Source organism: Musa acuminata, chromosome BXJ1-8 (assembly GCF_036884655.1).
Source record: "Musa acuminata AAA Group cultivar baxijiao chromosome BXJ1-8, Cavendish_Baxijiao_AAA, whole genome shotgun sequence".
NCBI classification, from domain to species: domain Eukaryota; kingdom Viridiplantae; phylum Streptophyta; class Magnoliopsida; order Zingiberales; family Musaceae; genus Musa; species Musa acuminata.
Window position 1 is genome coordinate 13,554,996 of NC_088334.1, and position 19,811 is coordinate 13,574,806.

Below are 19,811 nucleotides of genomic sequence, written 5' to 3' on the forward strand. Positions count from 1 at the left end.
TTCCTTTCTAGGATCAGTGATGGACTGTACAATGATCCCCAAGCAGTAACCCTGATACATCTCATCAAAGAAGGCAAGGCACAACGATTTTGGGTCCACGAGAGACTCGTTTACATAAAAGGGAATAGGGTTTATATTCCTCGAGTGGACAATTTGAGGCGTGAACTCTTAAGAGAGTGTCACGATTTCCATTGGACTGGACATCCGGGTATTCACAGAACGTTGGCTCTCATGGAGAGGGTCTTCTACTGGCCGAAGATAGGGACTGATGTGGAGAAATATGTTCGAACGTGCCTCACCTGCCAACAAGACAAGGTAGAGCAACAGAAGCCGTTGGGACTTTTGGAGTCGTTGCCCGTACTAGAAGGCCGTGGGAGTGTATTTCCTTGGACTTCATATCAAGCTTGCCGGCAGTAGGGGGACTCGGATCGATACTCGTGGTGGTTGATTGATTTTCAAAGTATGCAACTTTCATTGCTGCACCCCTATTATGTTCAGTAGAGGAGGCGGCCAAGCTGATGATGAAGAATGTGGTGAAGTATTGGGAAGTCCCACACAATATCATCAGTGATCGAGACGCTCGGTTCCTGGGACGGTTTTGGACCGAGCTATTTAAATTATTGAGATCTAAGTTATACTTCTTCAGAAGCCTCCATCCCAGACGGATGGCTAAACCGAAAGGATAAACTTGCTCCTTGAATAATATCTTCGACACTACGTGAGTGCCAACCAACGAGATTGGGTGAAGTTGTTGGACATAACCCAATTCTCCTACAATTTGCAGCGAAGCTCTGCGTCCAACAAAAGCCCATTCGAGATCATTACAGGACAACAATTGTCGACTCCTCACACCTTGGCTATCGGGTATACTGAGAGTAGTTCGTCAGCATGTCACTTTGCAAAAGAATGGCACCGAAATGCAGATATTGCGCGGGCTTACTTGGAGAAAACGGCCAAAATGATGAAGAGGTAGGCAGACTTGGGAAGGCAACTACAGGAGTTCTAAGTCGACGATTTGGTGTTGGTAAAGCTCCAACCAGCATCACTCCAATTCTTTAAGAACAAAGTACGCAAAGGATAGGTGCGCAAGTATGAAGGGCCCTTCCCAATTATCAGTAGGGTGGGCAACGTCTCCTATAAGTTGCAACTACCGGCGTTGCTCAAAATTCACAATGTTTTTCACGCCAACAACTTGAAAGCCTACCATTCAAATCCACAAGATGCTTCCTGAAGTGTTCCAACTCGGCTACCCCCATCAGAGCCTCTTACGAGAAGTGAGTTAAAACCAATTTAGCAGATCGGAAGATAAAACTACCCAATGGAGCTGAGCAGACTAAGTACTTGGTGAAGTGACGAAAGCTTCCTCGAACCGAAGCTAGTTGGGAGCCCAAAGATGCCCTACGACACGAAAAAGCAGTCATCAAAAACTACCAACAAGCATTGACGAGGGCGTCGACAGTTTAAGTGGGGGAGAATGTCACGAACGGTCGTCGCACACCCACAACAACTTCGTTCAACGAACCGTTCGCCGCTTTTGCATATATGTACAGATGCTTGACAGCATGTTTTGCTTTGATTTTATGTTTTTACTTGTAAAAATGTAAGTTCGAACAGGTTACAGCACTACAGTGTGACCACTTGCTGCGTCGGGCAAAACAACCCCAAAATAGCTTCGTTTTTGTGTGCCACGGTCTGTTTTCTGTAGACCATTGCTGCACACGAAATGTCAACCATCTCAGCACCCTGGAACCGCCCAGGTGGCACCATAGGGGATAGGGCTTCGGTATAGTGTCGGGCATTGAACAATCTTCACAAGTTCGCACGTTAACTTGATAGGAACTTGCCTTCGCGCCCGGCACCCGGTGAGCGGTTGTTTGTGGACTTGCAACTATTCGTTCAACCTTCTAAAGTCCTTGTTTTTCTCCTTCCTCTCTTTTCTCTCATGCACGCAAGGTGCTCGCTAAATTGTTTGTAAAGCTTCCCTTTTCGCGAGACGTCAGGGCTTATCCGTCGCTCATTTTCGAATTAATCAACTTTCTTTTTTACAGGTCCTTCGGGACCTGAGTGTGGTTGCAAATTGGTTGACTCTTTGCGGACACATATCGCAAGGGCACGTCACGACTTAGGCAATCCCAGCTAAGTCCAAGATGTTGGCGCAAGGGCGCTTCACGACTTAGGCAACTCAAGCTAAGTCCATGACTTTGCCGCAAGAGTGCCTCACGACTTAGGCAATTCTAGCTAAGTCCGTGACACCTAGGCGCTTCAGGGAAGCTCCCGGTTCAAATAAGGCAACTGAACCAGACTTTTAAGTCTCATTCAGTTCAATAGTAGATTGAACCAACTAACGTAGTTTCTTACCCTCAAAAACCACCCTTCACACCCACGCAACCCCGAGCCAACCCTAGCACTACTTCTGACTCCATCGCCGACACTTTTTGTCGTTGCCTCCATCGTTGCCTCCACCGCAGAGACAACGGATCGAGCCTTCCTCTATCGCCGACGGACGGGTCTTACGGCCTAGCAAGAGCCCGTAGCTTCCTTCCACTGCAACTCCATGTGCAGTTCCTTCCACCATCGAGGGAGAGGACCGCATGTTCCTCCGCCACCAACGGACGCCATTTGGAGCTTCCACAGCTGCAGCTGCTGCTGTCCGTAGCTTCCGCCGCTGTCGTGGTTGTCTTAAAACTAATCCTCCATCACTACTACTGTCAACTTCTCATCACTGCCTTCTCACCGTTGTTGATGTCACTTTCCACTGTCAGTGATCCTTTTATCCCCCTATATTACTGTTAACAGTTCTTTTCTCCCCCTCTAACTACTGTTAACAGTAAATAATATACTGTTAACAGAAGATTTTTAATTTAATATTATATTTTTATTTAAATAATTATATTAATTATATTATATATTTTTTATATTTTAATATTTCAGAGCGCCTCAAGCGTTTTGGGACCTTGGCACCTAGTACTTTCTAAATCACTGCTAGAAATATATTAGCACACTTCTATACCATGAAACAACGATCCTCCATATAAATACAACCATAAAGAGACAAAAGTATTGATGACACAATGACTTGGGCAGATGCTTGCAGCACTACATATTAACTATATGTGCTTATAAACATTTGCTGATTTGGCAAAAATGAAAACATCTCATGAGTTAAGCAAATACCTAGACAAAGCATGAGTGAAGTAGTGAACTACCTTCTCATGTGGCTGACAAGATTCAAAAGGCTGTGTGACCAACAGTCAAGGTCTATTGATGATGAATAAGAGGTAATTGTTTGAAAGATGTGTATGCATGTGATTTCTTTAGTTCATTCTCCATTCTATTTTACCTTTTTTTTTTACATGCTAGAAGAGAAGTGTCAGCATGGTGCCATTTTGGACCATGTCTTCGACAACACATATCAGTTTGTTACCTAACCGCCATAAGAATATTGTCAATAAGGAAGTCCATGATCTACCAGTCTTCATAACTTGACACCAGTTAAGTTCCATGGATGCAAATATGCAAAAGCATCTTTCATGATATCCGTATAGAATGAGCTCTTTTGGAGTGTCACCTAATGATAAGCCAATAACTAGACATTATTAATATTTACCTCATCCTAAGTGTCCTTTGCCAAGCACCTGTCTGTCTACTCATACACTACAAGACATACCTTTTTCAAGAGTGTATCCATATAGAATGAGCTCTTTTGGAGTGTCATCTAATGATAGGCCAATAACTAGACATTATTAATACTTACCTGATCCTAAGTGTCCTATGCCAAGCACTTGTCTGCCTACTTATACACTACAAGACATACCATTTTTAAGAGTGTATCACAATGCATTACAGCACCTAAGTGGTTGGCCAAGCAAATGATATTCTAGATGAGGCAACATGTCACAACCTGCATTGATGCAAAAACTGACCCATTACTAAATAGGCCTGAATCACATAATCCCTAAAAACTTCAGCTCATGTTAATAGTAGTAAACTGACTTATCTAACCCTATAAACTAACTCAAAAATCTTGACACATGGAATGTGGAACTAAATTGAGATGTCGCTCTCTCTCTCACAAAAGGTTTATCATCCTCATCAAGGCTCAACACAACCCAACATCAAATTCTAATACGATGCACTTAATCCCAGCCCAATGGTGGCTCCATACAATGATGTGCCTCCAGTCTCATCCATAGGCAGTCATTTTTACTTTAGGTCACTCGATTTGCCTAATATTAAGTCCATTCCAATAGTATTTGTTATGACTCAACTAAATCAAAGAACTAACTTGTTAATTTAATAGCTCTAAACCACTTGACTCCAAATGTTTAAGCCCAAGTTAATAGTAGTAAACTCATCTAGACTTATAAATTAACCGAAATCTCCCCCTATATCCAATATGGGCAGACCGACTGTCACACAAAAAGTGATGAACTAGGAAAAGAATTACCATTCCTTGTTTTAAGGTCAACGATGGTGACCATGATTATATAAGCATATGAATATGTGAATAATAATTCAGAAAATCTCACAGGAATAGATAATTAGTGCTAAAACACACACACACACACACACACACACACACATATATATATATAAAGCTTAAAGGGCTAGTTTTCAATTGGTGACAATGAATGCATTGATAGACTGACAAGGAAAGCAACCAAGGCAACCACTAACAAAGCTTTTGAACAAGTGAGGATGTTATTGAATTAAATTTATTAGACAAGGAGAACGGAAAGATGGAAGCACAATTGTTTAAACACTTAAGAATTCCTTCCTTAAGATCTTAGGTCATCAACTTCTTTTTTTCTCTCTTTTGTCTTTTGATTGGGTAAGACCAATCAAAAAAATAAACCATAATTCATTGACTAAACGAAAAGGATACCAGAGTCCCCTATTGTGAGGGGGAAAAGGAGTCACAAAACAAAATCAAGGCATTATCAATCATTAGATTTTTTTTTTCACTTTATTTTGCCTAACACTAACATCCACTCCCTAAACTAATCAAGGTAAAATAGTAAATATCACCGGGATAGAGAATATTCCAAGATGAAGACTCTTACATATCTTTCTTCCTAGATATTCTAGCATTAAACGACTCCACTTAATATTCGAGAACTTTGGTGACCTAAAAATACTCTTATTTTCAACTGTATCCTGCAGATAGGAAAGACTGGAGGATCCTAAAGTTGGACATGTGTACTCCACAAATTTCTACCAAACTAGATGGACAAGATGGGATGATCTCAAGCATTCAAGTATATGATTTAGAAACACCAAGCATGGTTCAACCATGAACCCGACCATCGGTTTCGCTCGGATTTAGTTCATACAAAGCTTATCATTGCGGATACCACCAAGTTCCCAAATCCAACAGCCTCCAGTGCCAACCATTTAAAACACTATTGATACCCTTCTTTTCCCTATCAAACACTCTGTCTCACTGTTCAGACTTGGATCTTTCACAAACCCGAGGTGGATCTCAAGCATGCTCAATCTCAAGAAACCATCTCGTTGTTCTCCAAAGAAGTCCAATCCTCAAATGCAACCTATTCACTCTATTTGCTAAGTAAACTCATATTCTTATGATTTCTTCTCCGTGAGGTCATAATTTCCTGGATTTAGAATTAGATTTCAGCTTTCTCTCTAAGTTCATGGATGAATGTTGTGTCATTTCTTTAGAAAATGAGACAGCCATTCGAATATGACCAAGATCCACTCAGATCTAGATAAAAGATGTTTAGATCAAAATAAGAACACTGTTACGATCCATCATAGATCCACAGAAATCCAACCTGGATTTGCATAGATCTAGTCAAGATATGCATATATCTAAGATTATCACAAATCTAACGGATCAGGCTAAATCTACATGGACCCAACCTAGATTCACATTGATCCAACTTAATTTATATAGATCTAAGTAGGATCTGCATAGATCTGATCTACATTCATGTGGATTTCTGTGGATCTTGATAATGTCTACGTAAATCTAAGTTGAATCCAACCCCGTCTGCATAGATTTGACCAAGATACATATGGATCCACCTTAAACTTGCATAGATCTAAGCAGGATCTGCATAAATTTAACCTAGATCCATGCAGGTTGAGCCTAGATATGTATAGCAGTGATTTAAAAAGCGCTAGGGGCCAAAAGGCGCCACGGTCCAAAAACGCTCGAGGCACTAGGCGCTCGCTCAAGCACTCGCCCGAGCGAAGTGAGGTGCTAAAATATAAAAATATATAATATAATTAACAAATATAATTATTTAAAATTTTAAATAAAAATATGTTATTAAATTAAGAAATCCTAAGATTAAATCAATATCCTCCAACATTAAATCAATACAATGTGCCGCACATGGAGCCCAATATAAGTGGTCTTTTTGTTTCAAGCAATCTACTTAAGACAAAGGATAACAAAAATGATAAGACTTAAGAGTTTTAACACATTTAATTGAAGATAAAATAATTAAAAATTCAAAAGATGAATATTACCAGCTAATACATAGTTGCTTCCATTGTCAGTTATGATTTGAACGACATTTTATTTTCTAATTTCTTCCACGAACTTGTCAAGTAAATCATAAATCTTGTCTCCAGATTTTATAAAAGATGAAGTATCTATTGACTTTATAAACATAGTCCCTAAAGAACAGTTAATCATAAAATTAATTATTCTCCTATGCCTCCTATCAGTCCAAATATCTGACATAATAGAACAACCATGTATTGCCCATGATTCTTTATGGCCCTTTAGTAAGTCATCTGTATAATTCAGCTCTTTTTGTAATAATGGAACTCGTATCTCATAATAACTTGGAGGTTTTAATCCCGCACCATATCTTCCAATAGCTTCAATCATTTCCTTAAAACTATCTAAACGAGTTGTACTAAAGGGAAGACCAGCCTGATAGAAGAAGCGAGCAATATGCTGAATTGTTCTTCCTCTTATTTCTTTATCACAAGAATCACTTATATTTGTTTGTCTAAATTTTGAGCCTCCGCTTGCCCTTGTTGCTTCTATGATCCTTAAAACATATATAGATTCATCGATCATATTTTACCCTTCTTAGTACTCATAACATCTTTTCTTTTTTATCGTATACTTTTTTCCCACTTGGGTTAATACTCATAGAATAATCTTCTTCTTCATCCCTGAGATGTTCAACATTGCCTTATGGTAAATTCCCGTAAGATTTATTCTTTTGCGTATTCTTTTCATTCATATAACTCAGCAAGTATTCTTTTACCTTAGGTGAACACTTTTTGCAAGCTGCTGCATTCTTGAAATTTCCTACCAGATGTTGTTTTGCACGAAAAATACCACCTCTGGTAGTCTTATCGTAGAACATGCAAGTCACTACATTAGGATCTTTCGGATCCTTCAGATAACTATACTTCCATGCAGGATCTTTTTTTGATGTCATTGGAAACTCTATTGAGTTACTCTGTACACTTGTCATTTATCCTAAAACCTAACAATAATTTCAAATAAATAAAAATTAATAGTATTAAAATCAAAATAATAATGTTATATTGTATACAATTAACAGTATACTTTCGATTTCGAAAGAGGAGAAACGAAAGAGAAGAGAAGAGTGTAAGGGAAGACCGAGGGCGTTGAGAAAGCGGGAGCGGCAATAGTAGCGGCAACGGCAAGCGACGACAGTGGCAGCGGTAGCAGCGAGCAGCGGGAGTGGCGAGCGACGACAGCAGCGAGCAGCGGGAGTGGGGAGCGACGAGCGACGACAGTGGCAGCGGTAGCGGTAAAAGTGAGCAGCAGCAATGGTAGCAAGAGCGGCGAGCGGCAACAGTAGCAGCGACTGCAACGAGCAGCGGGAGCAACAGCGATAGCGAGTAGCGTGAACGGCGAGTAGGGTTAGGGTTAGGGAAGTCGCACTGATATCGATGATTTAGATGGTTCGATTGAACCAACTAAAGCATCGGAGACCGAACCAGACCTAAACCACTGGTTCGATCGCCTGGTTTAACCCAGGCGCTCGCCCGAAGCGCTCGGCGCCCGGGCTCGGGCGAGTGCCTAGGCAGCGCCTCTTTGAAGCGCGCCACCTGGAAATGAAGCGAGGCGCTCGGGCGAGGCGAGGCTAGGCGAGTGCCCGAGCGCCTTTTTAAATCACTTAAGCATAGAATCCATAGATCTTGGTAAAATTTACATAGATCTAAGCAAGATCCTCTATGGAGCCATTATATGTAGTCTTGCGATGATTTAATACAGACAGAGGCCAAAATGAGCTATGTATATGAAATATACATCATATTTCCATTCCACTGCTCAAAGATGGAATGCTCAAATGTCCATAGATCTTCATATGGTTACTAAAAAATATTTTGATTGCATTGTTTATGAACTAAGAATTAGTATATGCACATTTTAAGCCAATAAATGTGTTGTATTCATCATGTAAATTATTATGCAATCCAGCGTACCAATACCAGAACAACCTTGCCGCTAATGATGAACTTTTGCACCCACTTTGTAAGTGATAATAAAAGGTGGAAACAGACGAATCAAGTGCAATGATATTATTAGCATTTATTAATGATCAATTACTTATTTATGTATGTTAATTTAGGATTGTCTATTTCAAGATGATTTCAATACATTTAGCAAAAATATCATTGTTTTATGTCTATATAACAAAGATCATAAACACACGTCACAACTAAATTTTGCCTTATTCACCCCAATTCAATAGTCAATCAAAGAAGATTGTTTAATAGTCCTTTTGTAGTTAAGTGGAGGCCAAAATATGGAAGATTTGCATTGCACTTAAGGAAGATAACATAAAGGGTCCTATCATAGACCATTTCATCCAACAAATACAAGTATCATTAATCCATATTCTCCTTGATCCATACTAAAGTTCGCAATCGGATTTTATAAAGATGCTTGGAGAAACTTATATATGTTCATTATAACATGCATCTGACGTTGCATTATCATGAGTTATTTAAGCAAAAAGTGGAGCCCAAGTTATATCCATTTGATTTGAAATTTTATCACGATGAATCCAATCCAATGAAAGATTGGCTATTGACATAAAGAAAAAAACCAAGTGAGCAACTTTTGGATGAAGCAAGAGACCCACCACTTCCATCTCCTTCCAAATCAGTAGCAATTGAGGCAGAGGATCGAAGAGGTCACAAGATGAAGTTGCTTGCTATGAGAAAGAGAGAGTCTAATATTAAGATGTGATATGACCATTGTCAATCAATCCTCCATCGATGAGATCAAGGATTCAAGATTACATCAAAGTTCGTAATCCAGCAATCGCGATAAGGGAAAAGGTAATTCATGACAGTCATTAATATGTTGGAAGCAATCCATAAGAAAAAAGTTTAGTCAGGATAGCAGTGCTTCAATTAGTGATGGTAGCCAATGGTATAACAAGACATTTTCCTTACCTTGGGCTATGCACTTCTCGAGGTCCACGAAGATGGCAATGCCATGGATACAGTGCTTCTATTAGTGACGGTGGCCAAGGGTATTACATTCCCACTATACAAACAAATAGATGAAGCGTATATAGAGGAACAGTATTTCAAACATGCTACTAGGTTGAAGATCATGATGCATGTGGATCCACGATAATTGTTTATGTTCACAAGGATAGGGGTAAAGAGATGGAAATCAATGACTTTGAGGAGATGAAAGAATGCTTCCAAAATATTGAACTAGACAGGATTCCTCATTGTCACAGCCTTCTTACAAACACAGATCCCATGGTCAAGAACATCATGGTGATGGTTGGTCTTCAGAAATATAATATTCGTACAGCTCACCACCAGTAATGTGATGACAACTGCAATTTCAGTATATTATAAACAGTGTAGCTGCACATGCCACAATCATATTTGCCTCAATGCATACTACCACAATGGTTACTGTTGATAATGAGACTACAACTACAACCATGTTATTTATCAATAACACCATATACTGGTATCATATGCCTGTGGGAACAATTTCATGAATAATCCTTTAAAATTATAATCTTAATCTACAATTGAGTTGCATCAAGAATCTTGAATCATCATCCCATAGACTCAAGGAGGTCATTTTTATGGTAGTATGCACTTTTTAAATATGACATTAATTTGCACATGTATAGAACTTAAAACCATTCCATACATGTTTTCTTCATATACAATTTACAATAAATGATTAAAACATGTACGGATTCATTACTCAGTGAAATTTTAAACCAATTTTTTGTTTATTTACAAGTTGTTAACCTTAAATTTAGTGTGAAAAACATTAAAGAACTATTTTTATTGGGTTTGGCCATTCTGTATCAATTGGTACAGGGGTGTACCGACACAACAATATGCCACAGTATTTTAGTAATGAACTGGTCCATCCAAAGCATAAACTGGACGCATGCTACATAAGTGTCATGTGAAGGTAGTAACATCAAGACTAGTAGGAAAGAATCATAGGACAGTTACCAGGGAGAATACATTGCAAAATTCCATAGTCACAATAGCATAATCACACTTTCACATTTTCTGCACTTAGTAGATCCTATATAAAGGCTAAACTATGAATTTCTTTTGTTTTGTAGTAATAATTGTCCCATTAGGTTAAAAAAAGTACACATTTAGCACTTGCTGAAGAAGTCTCATTATTTGATCTGGATATCTAGCAACACAGTATAGGCGACAATGGGTAACATCTGTTAAAGTTTAATCGAGAACTATATTCAACAATAGATATATCATATATATACATCTGAATGGCATACCTGCAAAGTATATCCAAATTGGCATGAATAACTTTCTTTGACAGGATCAATGATTCACCAACATCTTTTGAGGTGCTATAGAATGTGAGTTCTGGCCCAATAGCCTAGGGGAAAAAATATTTTTCATTACAAGGGATCAGGATATGTCCAAAAAAAGCATATAGGGATATTTTGCATCTGAAATTCATATCCAAGCACCAGAATGTTTCAATTTCTCGGTGTCATCAACAAATCCAATGACAAATTTAGCAAACAGACTATTCACCTATGTACTTTTAGTTCTTGGACAATCAAAGATCTGTTGCAGAAAAAAACACTTTAAAATATGAAATCAATTAAGAAATATTCTACATTCACATAAATGAATCTGTTCCAATGAAAATCAAGATTTCAATCTCCGGATCAGGTAGAAAATATACACAGTATTACATTCAAGGAAAACTATATTGACTTCAGCATTCTGCAGCTGCTTGGCAGTTGAAGAGCAACTATTAAAGTAGTTAAATTTGAATAACAGAAGTTTGTGTTGCAAGCAGTTGTACATCTTTTAAGTTTTAACACAACTTTCACCGAGAAGCCAAACATAATAGGAAGAAGAGGCAAGTTATGGAAAATGATAAAGAATGGCCATGTACAAAGAAACTCAAATGAATTACAGACGTAATTCTTACAAATAAAAAAATCCATACATAGAAATAATTGTATGTTAAGATAGAATCTTCTTAATATCAAGGGGAGATATATGCGAAGGTGTTTACCTGGAGGTCAATGATGATTTCTGTTGACCCACTGGCAACAGGTTTAAGAACTTCACTGACCACCGTTTCCTCGTGAGAATCTATAGAATCACCTTCATTCCATCTTTCAAGGAAGACACTGTCATCTGCCGAAGCTGAATAGCTGCTATTGGCTCCAAGGCATATAGAAGAATCCAAATACTCACCATTCTATTGCAAAACAAATCAATTAGATCCATACCTAGACAAAAGAGAAATATATAAAATAGGAAACCTCTAATTGGCGGATGAGAGTACCATTATAGTGACATTTTTGAATTGTAGTCTCTTGCCACATCCCACAAAAATGATAACTTCAGGGCTAGGGTATGAGAGAACTTTCCCTGCTCTATCATTTAAAAATAAGTTGCCACCTTTTCCATCATATATGAAATGGTCAAACCTTTCATCATCAACAATCAAGGGTTTCTGAGGTGACAGGGAATATGAATGTAATGGTTGAGTATAAATCGGATGATCAAGAATAATAGTTCCTGCCATATTTAAAGGACCTGCATCTTCCTCATTTGACAGCATGTTGCGAACTGAAGGAGCAAAGAACTCAGTAACAGCTAGTAAGAAGTCAAGAGCGACAAGAAGCTTTGGTCTCTGGATATAGAAAGATACACTTGTTGAGGACTTCATTAAGGTGGCATCAAAAATAAGCATAGAAGGCACTGGTTCTAAATCATCTCTCTCTTTTACTTTTTCTCCTCCATTATCAACCAATGACCGAATATCATCATCATCACCATTGTCAAAAGATGTGTATTCAATTGTCCGAGACTTTCCTATGGCAAGCCTGAATTCTTCCTTGACTCCTTCACGCTCATCAGTGACAGAGAACCCTTTAAGGGTTGCAAAAATAAAACTCTCCTCTGATGCATTAGATTTGTACAGAAGCCAAGCTCCACTTGCCTGCAATGGTCAGATTATTCTGATAATCAAAAGGCAGTAGCTAAAAGAATCTGACACTCCTAAATTATATAGCTACAGATACAGCTTGCACATGACTACAGTATAAGCCAGTGTTCTTTCAAACACCATGTGAAGCCAATTAGCTCCCATTAACAGAGTGAAAAGAACCCCAAATTTGATTCAAAAATAATGCCCAAAGTAAAGAGAAAATTATCCAAAAATGGCACAACCAAATAAAACACCTTGGTGCTACAAGTAAACATATCCAAGAGCCTACAGGTAGATAAATTGACTATAAAATCCAATCTTAGACACACAAAAGAAATCCACAAGCATAAGGAGAAAAAGGTACTTTCAAGCATTTAGAATAAAGCTTTTTGCCCTCTGCAAACTGCAAAGACTTACTTTACATGGTAAAAGAAATATATTTACAGTGAAGAAGGGCAACATTATAAGTAGTGTAATTGTTGTGTATACTACAGATCAATTACCACTATGGACGTGAATCTGTCTGCGAAACCGACCCATTTCAAGCGTTCCGGTTCAGTCCGAATTAAAAAAAAACCCATAACCCTAATCGTGAGTCATAGGCATGGTTACGGGCTTAACTAGTTTTGTCTAAGCCATATGGCACCCTTGTGTGTCCATCTACAAAGGGTCAACCTCTTCATAACCTCGTAGGGTCCTTAAGGACCTACAAAAGAGAAATCAGGATAGTAGAAGTGTGCACTCATGATCCAACAATTAGAAATTTTAGCAAACACTTGGCAATACAAATACAAAGATGGATTTTGCAAACTCTAAAGTCTAAACGATTGTGCAAGTAAGGGTGCAACACAATCCACAAAGTGAAAGAGTCTCCACGAACAAGTGTGCATGCAACATCACTACAGAACAATGTGACAAATCAACCCACGACATTACCCTGAAGACATATCCAGCCACGTGCCACCCATGCAACTCCAAGGTATGGAGATGATTGGCATTTTTGGTTGCTTTCCACTTTTGAAAAACACTACAGGTTGGAAGCTCTATTTTTGACAGTTTTCCCTTTGTACAATGATCGCACATAAGCTACGCTTACAAGCCAAAAAGGCCATAAAACCCAACTAAAATAGGACTGCCAAGCCTACTACAAGCCCCTTACATGCTACCCAAGGCATGAACATACCGGAAAGCATGAACATTGCATCAAACATCTTCCCTACAAACTATACGTGACAATGTGCCAGCCTCTCAACAAGCAAGGAACTCGCTGCCATCATCCGCTGTCAACTACCGAATTGATATGTTACTCACCTCCTCTTCCTCCCCTTCTTCCTATTCTTTCTCTTTGTCCAATCCAACCTCTTCCTCTTCGAGTCTTTGATACATACCGGTATATCATGTGTCAGTTCATCAATACTAGTCGCTACGTACTAGTTCAACCATGGATCGTGTAGTACCCCATTATGAGATTGCAATATTTGCTATAGATTATACTTTAGTGGTTTAAAACTTTTAAAGTGGTATGCAATTAGAAAATAATATGTGCAAAAGAGATGCATGATAGAAAATTGAGCTAGATAAGTATGGTGACTAGAAAGAGATAAGAAATGTATTCAGTCATGAATAATTAGGTATAGCTCCAATAGAACATAAAATGAGGAAAACCATGTAAGATGGTTGGGAGTTGCTTAAAGAAAATCTATACATGCCCCATGTGTGTCTACTCCAAGAACTATAAAAAATCTAAGAAAATTTTACTATATACATTTAGAGAACAGATATGACAAATAATAATTTATCTCAGGATTGCACTAAACAAAGCCTGCTAGCGAAAAAGATCCATGTAGCTATCTCCAATGAGATAAGACAGTATCACAGTACTGCATGTTGTCATTGATATTGCCTACCATGCCGTATGAACTCCCCTCCACTTCCCAAAAACATAGAAGAGAAAAAAAGAAACAACTCAAAACCAAAATGTTAATCTTCTGCAATCATCACAAGCCTTCAAAACCAAGATCTTTGAAGGCTTGGAAAGCTCTATGCACAGCTTCTAAATCAAAATCATTTTTCGAAGGTGGATGTATCATACAACATCCAACAATAGATAGTAACGAAAACCAAGGTTTGCAATACTGCTTGATTTACCAACCTAATAGCCTACCAGTACGCAGACCAGGGTAAATCGGGTGGTACACTAGGTATAATGGTTGAACCATTTGCTCTAGTGCCTTTAAGGGTTAGGGTTTGCTAGCCCTAACCAAGGTTCGCCATACCGATGTGTACCACCCGGTACGGGCGGTACGTACCGGTCCGAGAGGCGACCGGTACGCGGACCGCCCTCTACCGGGCGGTACACCAAAAAAAGTATATATCGGGCGGTAACGGTCGAAATTTCGACCGTTACCGCCCGGTACCATTCGGTAACGGTCGATTTCGACCGTTACCGCCTGATACCACTCGGTAACGGTCGAAATCGACCGTTACCACACTGTAGCAGTGCTACAGTGCTCCAACGGTCAAATTGACCGTTGGAGCCCTTTCTCCTCCTATTTAAACTAATCTTCTCTCCCCTATTTCATTATACTCTCTTAAACTCTCTCTCAAACATTTCTTTTCTCTCATAAACTCTATAAAACAACGATTTGTGAATTCAATCGAGGTAAATTTGGGAAGATTAAGAGGAAGAACTTTCTAATCAAGAGGTATGTATTCGTTTTCTTTAATTAGAGAGTAATTAAGTTATTTAATGCTGCGATTAGTTATTTTAATGATGATTTAATCGAAATTTGTTTGATTTTATATCAATTTAATGTCTTTAATACCTATTAGGGTATTTGTCATGTTTATAGTGGTGAAAGAGAAGTAAATGATTAGTGTAGATAAATGATAAGTTTATCATAATTTGAATTTTGAATCATATTGGATTAAAATTACATATTTAATGTTTCTTTTATGTGTTTAACATATATATGATGGTAAAATAAGTTTAATTATGTTTTATTAAAGTTATTTAATACTGTAATTAGTTATTTTTACGATGATTTAATCAAAATTTATTCGATTTTATGTGAATCCAATATCTTTAATATCTATTAGAGTATTTGCCATGTTTATAATGTTGAAAGAGAAATAATTAGTGAAAAATTAACTATATTAATCACATAATTAGTGTATCTAATGATTTTAATACTTCTTTTATGCACGTAACATATTTATGATAATAAAATATGATTAGTTATGTTTTAATAAAATTACTTAATATTGTGATTAGTGATTTATGATCGATATTTGGTCAATTTAATATGTTTATACTTTATAGTTTATTTGATTTAAATTTGATAGGATCATGGCACCAAAGGAACAGTCACACGATGATGCATGGGTTCATGCCCGAAAGCTAGATGGAAACCGTCATCATTGGCAATGTATTTATTGTGACTACACTGGTAAAGGTGGAGGAATAACTCGAGTAAAAATGCATTTGGCTGGTGGGTATCCTGACGTTGCAAAATGCAAGAAGGTTCCAACGGAGATCCGTAAATTATTTCAAAGCAAGATGAAACAAGCAAAGGAAGATGCATTAAAAAAGAAGGCAAGAGTTGAGGAAGAATATCATAGGGCTACACAGGAACCAGTTTATGATCAGTATGAGGGTTGCGGCGATGAAGTCGACCCGGATCTCACAGCTGGGATTCGTGCATCATTGGAGCATCAGCATACGATCGATGAAGCAATGAGGCATCGACGACCTGACTCACAATTAGAGCATGGTAGTGGTAGTGGAATCCAGAGGTCAACCAGCATGAGGCAACCAACTGCTCCTTCTCAGTTAGGCCGAACTAGTAGCATGAGGTATGGTGGACTCCGTGGTTTTATGAGAGGTCTTGGCAGGAGGTCCGCACCAGATATTGTTGATATTGATCCGCAAGCCTATCCCCCACAAACAGCGAAACAGACACGGATTGACGATGCATATACAAAAGAAAAAAAACGGGATATTGGGAAGGCAATCTCAAAATGGTTCAACTTTCATAGGATTCCAGCCAACACAGCCCAAGGTCCATATTATCAGAGCATGATCTCCTCTATTCAAAAGTCTGGCACGGGGATCCAACCTCCAACACCGAAGGAGATTCACGGCGTGTACTTAGATGAGGAGGTGGCAGAACTAAAGGATTGGATCAAATCCTTCAAGAGGCAATGGGATGAATATGGGGTGACATTGATGTGTGACAGTTGGACAGGACCAACAAGAATGAGTATCATCAACTTTCTTGTTTATTGCAATAGAAGAGTGGTGTTTCATAAGTCCGTTAATGTTTCTGAAAAGATCCAAGATGCAAACTACATTGAGAGCTTGATGGACACTATGGTAGAGGAGATTGGACCACAGTATGTTGTCCAAATAATAACCGACAATGGAGCGAATTTCAAAAAAGCCGGTTTGCAATTGATGGAAAAAAGAAAAACTTTGTTTTGGACTCCATGTGCAGCTCATTGCATAGATCTAATGCTAAAGGATATTGGTGAGTTGGATACGGTCAAGAAATGTGTAGCTCGAGCACAATCAATTACAAAGTTTATATATAATCATCATTGGGTCCACGCATTAATGCAAAAGTATGTAAATGGTGAGATACTTCGACTTGGAATTACTCGGTTTGCTACAAATTTTATTGCATTAAAATCATTACAGCAAAAAAGACATGGCTTGAAGGCAATGGCTAGCTCACAAGAGTGGTCTGAATCCAGATATTCGAAATTGAGTGATGGAAAGAAGATAGAAAAGGCCATTCTTTCATCTAGATTTTGGGAGACTATAGTAGAAATCATAAAAGGTGTGGAACCACTTTATATTATCCTCCGTAAGGTCGATATGGACAAGCGTCCACAAATGCCGTATCTTAAATATATGCTGATTTCAGCAAGAGAGGAGGTCAGGAAAGCATTCAAAGATGATTTTAAGGCCGACCAATACGTACGAATCATTGATCGTCGGACCGAAGTTCATATGGATCAAGATATCCATAATGCAGGTAAATTCAAATTCAAAAATACTTAATTTATTATTATTTAGATAATAAATTATCATACTAACAAAATTATGTTTTGCAGCGTATTATCTAAACCCGGCAATTCAATATCGATATGCTCTCGGAACGCAAAATAATTTCCTAACGACACTACGAAATGTTATATATCGACTCTTGCCAAACACTACCGAGGCAGCCGATGCTCTTATGGAGGGTCGATTATTTCGAGAAACAGTTGGTTCATTCTCCGACGTTGTAGCTATATCATGCCGTTACACTATGGATCCTGGTGAGGAAAAGTTATGCATATTGATTATCAATTATATTTAATGTTAATTATTTGTTATGCTAATAAAATCTTATTTATATCTTTTTGCAGTCGAGTGGTGGTTACAATTTGGAGGCGATGCACCACATTTAAGGAAGGTTGCCGTTCGTGTACTTTCACAGACAACAACATCTAGTGGTTGCGAACGTAATTGGTCAACGTTTGCGTTGATTCATACGAAAGTCCGCAACAGACTCTCCTACAGACGATTAGAGAAACTAGTATATGTCCATTATAATATGCGGCTAAAATTACGATGTGCTGAGTTGGATAAGGAGCCAGAGGAACCAGATATTGATCCCATTGACCTCCAATTCTACAACGAAGATTCAGAGCCAATGTTAGATTGGGTTGAAGCAGCAGAGAACCAAGAGGATCCTCTACTTGATGAGGCGGGAGATCCTCAGCGTCCTTCACGTTTTATCACCGAGGCAATAGAAGAAGAAGAAGCACAACCCCAACAGGTAGAAAATCCCCCTCGATTACAACATGGTATGAGTCAAACTGCTCGAGGAACTACCGATACCCAACGGTCACACTCGTCCGCCCAACGTGCAAAGGCAAAGGGGAAGGCAATAGCATCAGTTGCATCGTTGGAAAGAATCGAGTCGGGCGACGAGACACCTTCACAATCACATTCTCTTTCTCGTTCGGTCCAGAGACATGACAGCAACACGGACAGCAGTGCCTCAACAGATGATGGCGGTGATACCGGGCAGTCGTTGGTCTCGTCTGCACAACTTGAGGGTGGTGAATGGACTGAGGAGCAATATTTTACACATGCCACTCAAGATTCAGATCATGGAACTCGACAAGGTACTGGTCAAGTTTATGCGCGGAAGGGAAAGGAGAAGGGGAAGGGGAAGGCAGTGGATGAATATGAACAAATGCGACAGAGCATACATGATATAGACACAGAAAGAGACTCATCGTATTCACAGCCATCGTATTATGAAGAATCATATGGGCAACAACAATATGGTGATAGTTGGTCATCCTTCTCTGAGCAACAGCATGATACAGAACAACACCAATATATGCCTCAAGAGCTGCCTCGGACAAATATGATTTATGACGATCAATCTACGATCAGTACCACATTGATGCATCAATGGCATACGGTGTCTCAATACACTATGTCATGGGATCAATTTCATGATTGGGTCCAACAAACGTATCATATTGATATGTATCGGATCGAGGACCCCGATCCACCACCCGTGGAGGCTCGTCGTTCGTTTTGGTGGTAGAATTAACAATCAGGTATATCTAGATATATGATTATTTAATTCATTTGAATTTTAGAGTTTATATTGTAACAAAATAGTCTAACAATTCAACTGATTTTTCTATAGATATTTCAATCTATAACGAGCTGAAATACGAACCTCGAACAAGACTACCTCAAAGCCCGAAAAAGATATGTGATGCTATTTTTATCTAATTTACATTGATTTTGCTAAACTTATACTATTACTATATTTATTTGTAACTTGAAAACTCTATCCTAACTTTTTTTTTAATTTTCAGGTATTTTCGGAGGGATAAATCGGTGAAATTAAGTGTACCGAGCGGTACACCTCGGTATACCGCTCGGTACGCCGTACCGTACCGTACCGAGCCGGCGTCGAAACGCCGGTACGGTACGGTTCGGCGAACCTTGGCCCTAACCCTAATGGTTGAAACATATTTCAAGCTTAGGGTTCGCGTTTGCTAGCCCTCTTCCCCAACACAAGCCTCAACCATTGCTGCAGTTGGTCACTGCCCGCTACCTATCACCGGCAGTCAATTTTGAGTACATTATCTCCCCTTCTTCCTCCATTTTCTCATCTTCCTTCCTCTTCCTCTTCCTCTTCCTCTTCCTCTACCTCCTTACTCTTCCACCTTCCTCTTCCTCCATTCTTTCCTTCCTCTTCCACCACCACCTCCTTTCTTCCTTCCTCTTTGTCCTCTCCCCATCTTCCTCCACTGCTTCCTCTTCTTCCTTCCTCCCCATCCT

General features: G+C 38.9%; 1 protein-coding gene across 1 annotated transcript in view; it reads right to left on the bottom strand.

Annotated features, from left to right (window-relative positions):
* LOC135587604 (uncharacterized) overlaps positions 1–19,811 on the bottom strand; it is a 105,704-nt gene that overhangs the window by 34,220 nt on the left and 51,673 nt on the right. Inside the window, exons 32-34 of the mRNA XM_065079193.1 lie at positions 11,801–12,460; positions 11,525–11,713; positions 10,767–10,870 (exon numbers count right to left, since the gene is read on the bottom strand). Coding sequence (XP_064935265.1) covers positions 10,767–10,870; positions 11,525–11,713; positions 11,801–12,460 — 953 coding nt within the window. The remainder of the gene's footprint in view (positions 1–10,766; positions 10,871–11,524; positions 11,714–11,800; positions 12,461–19,811) is intronic.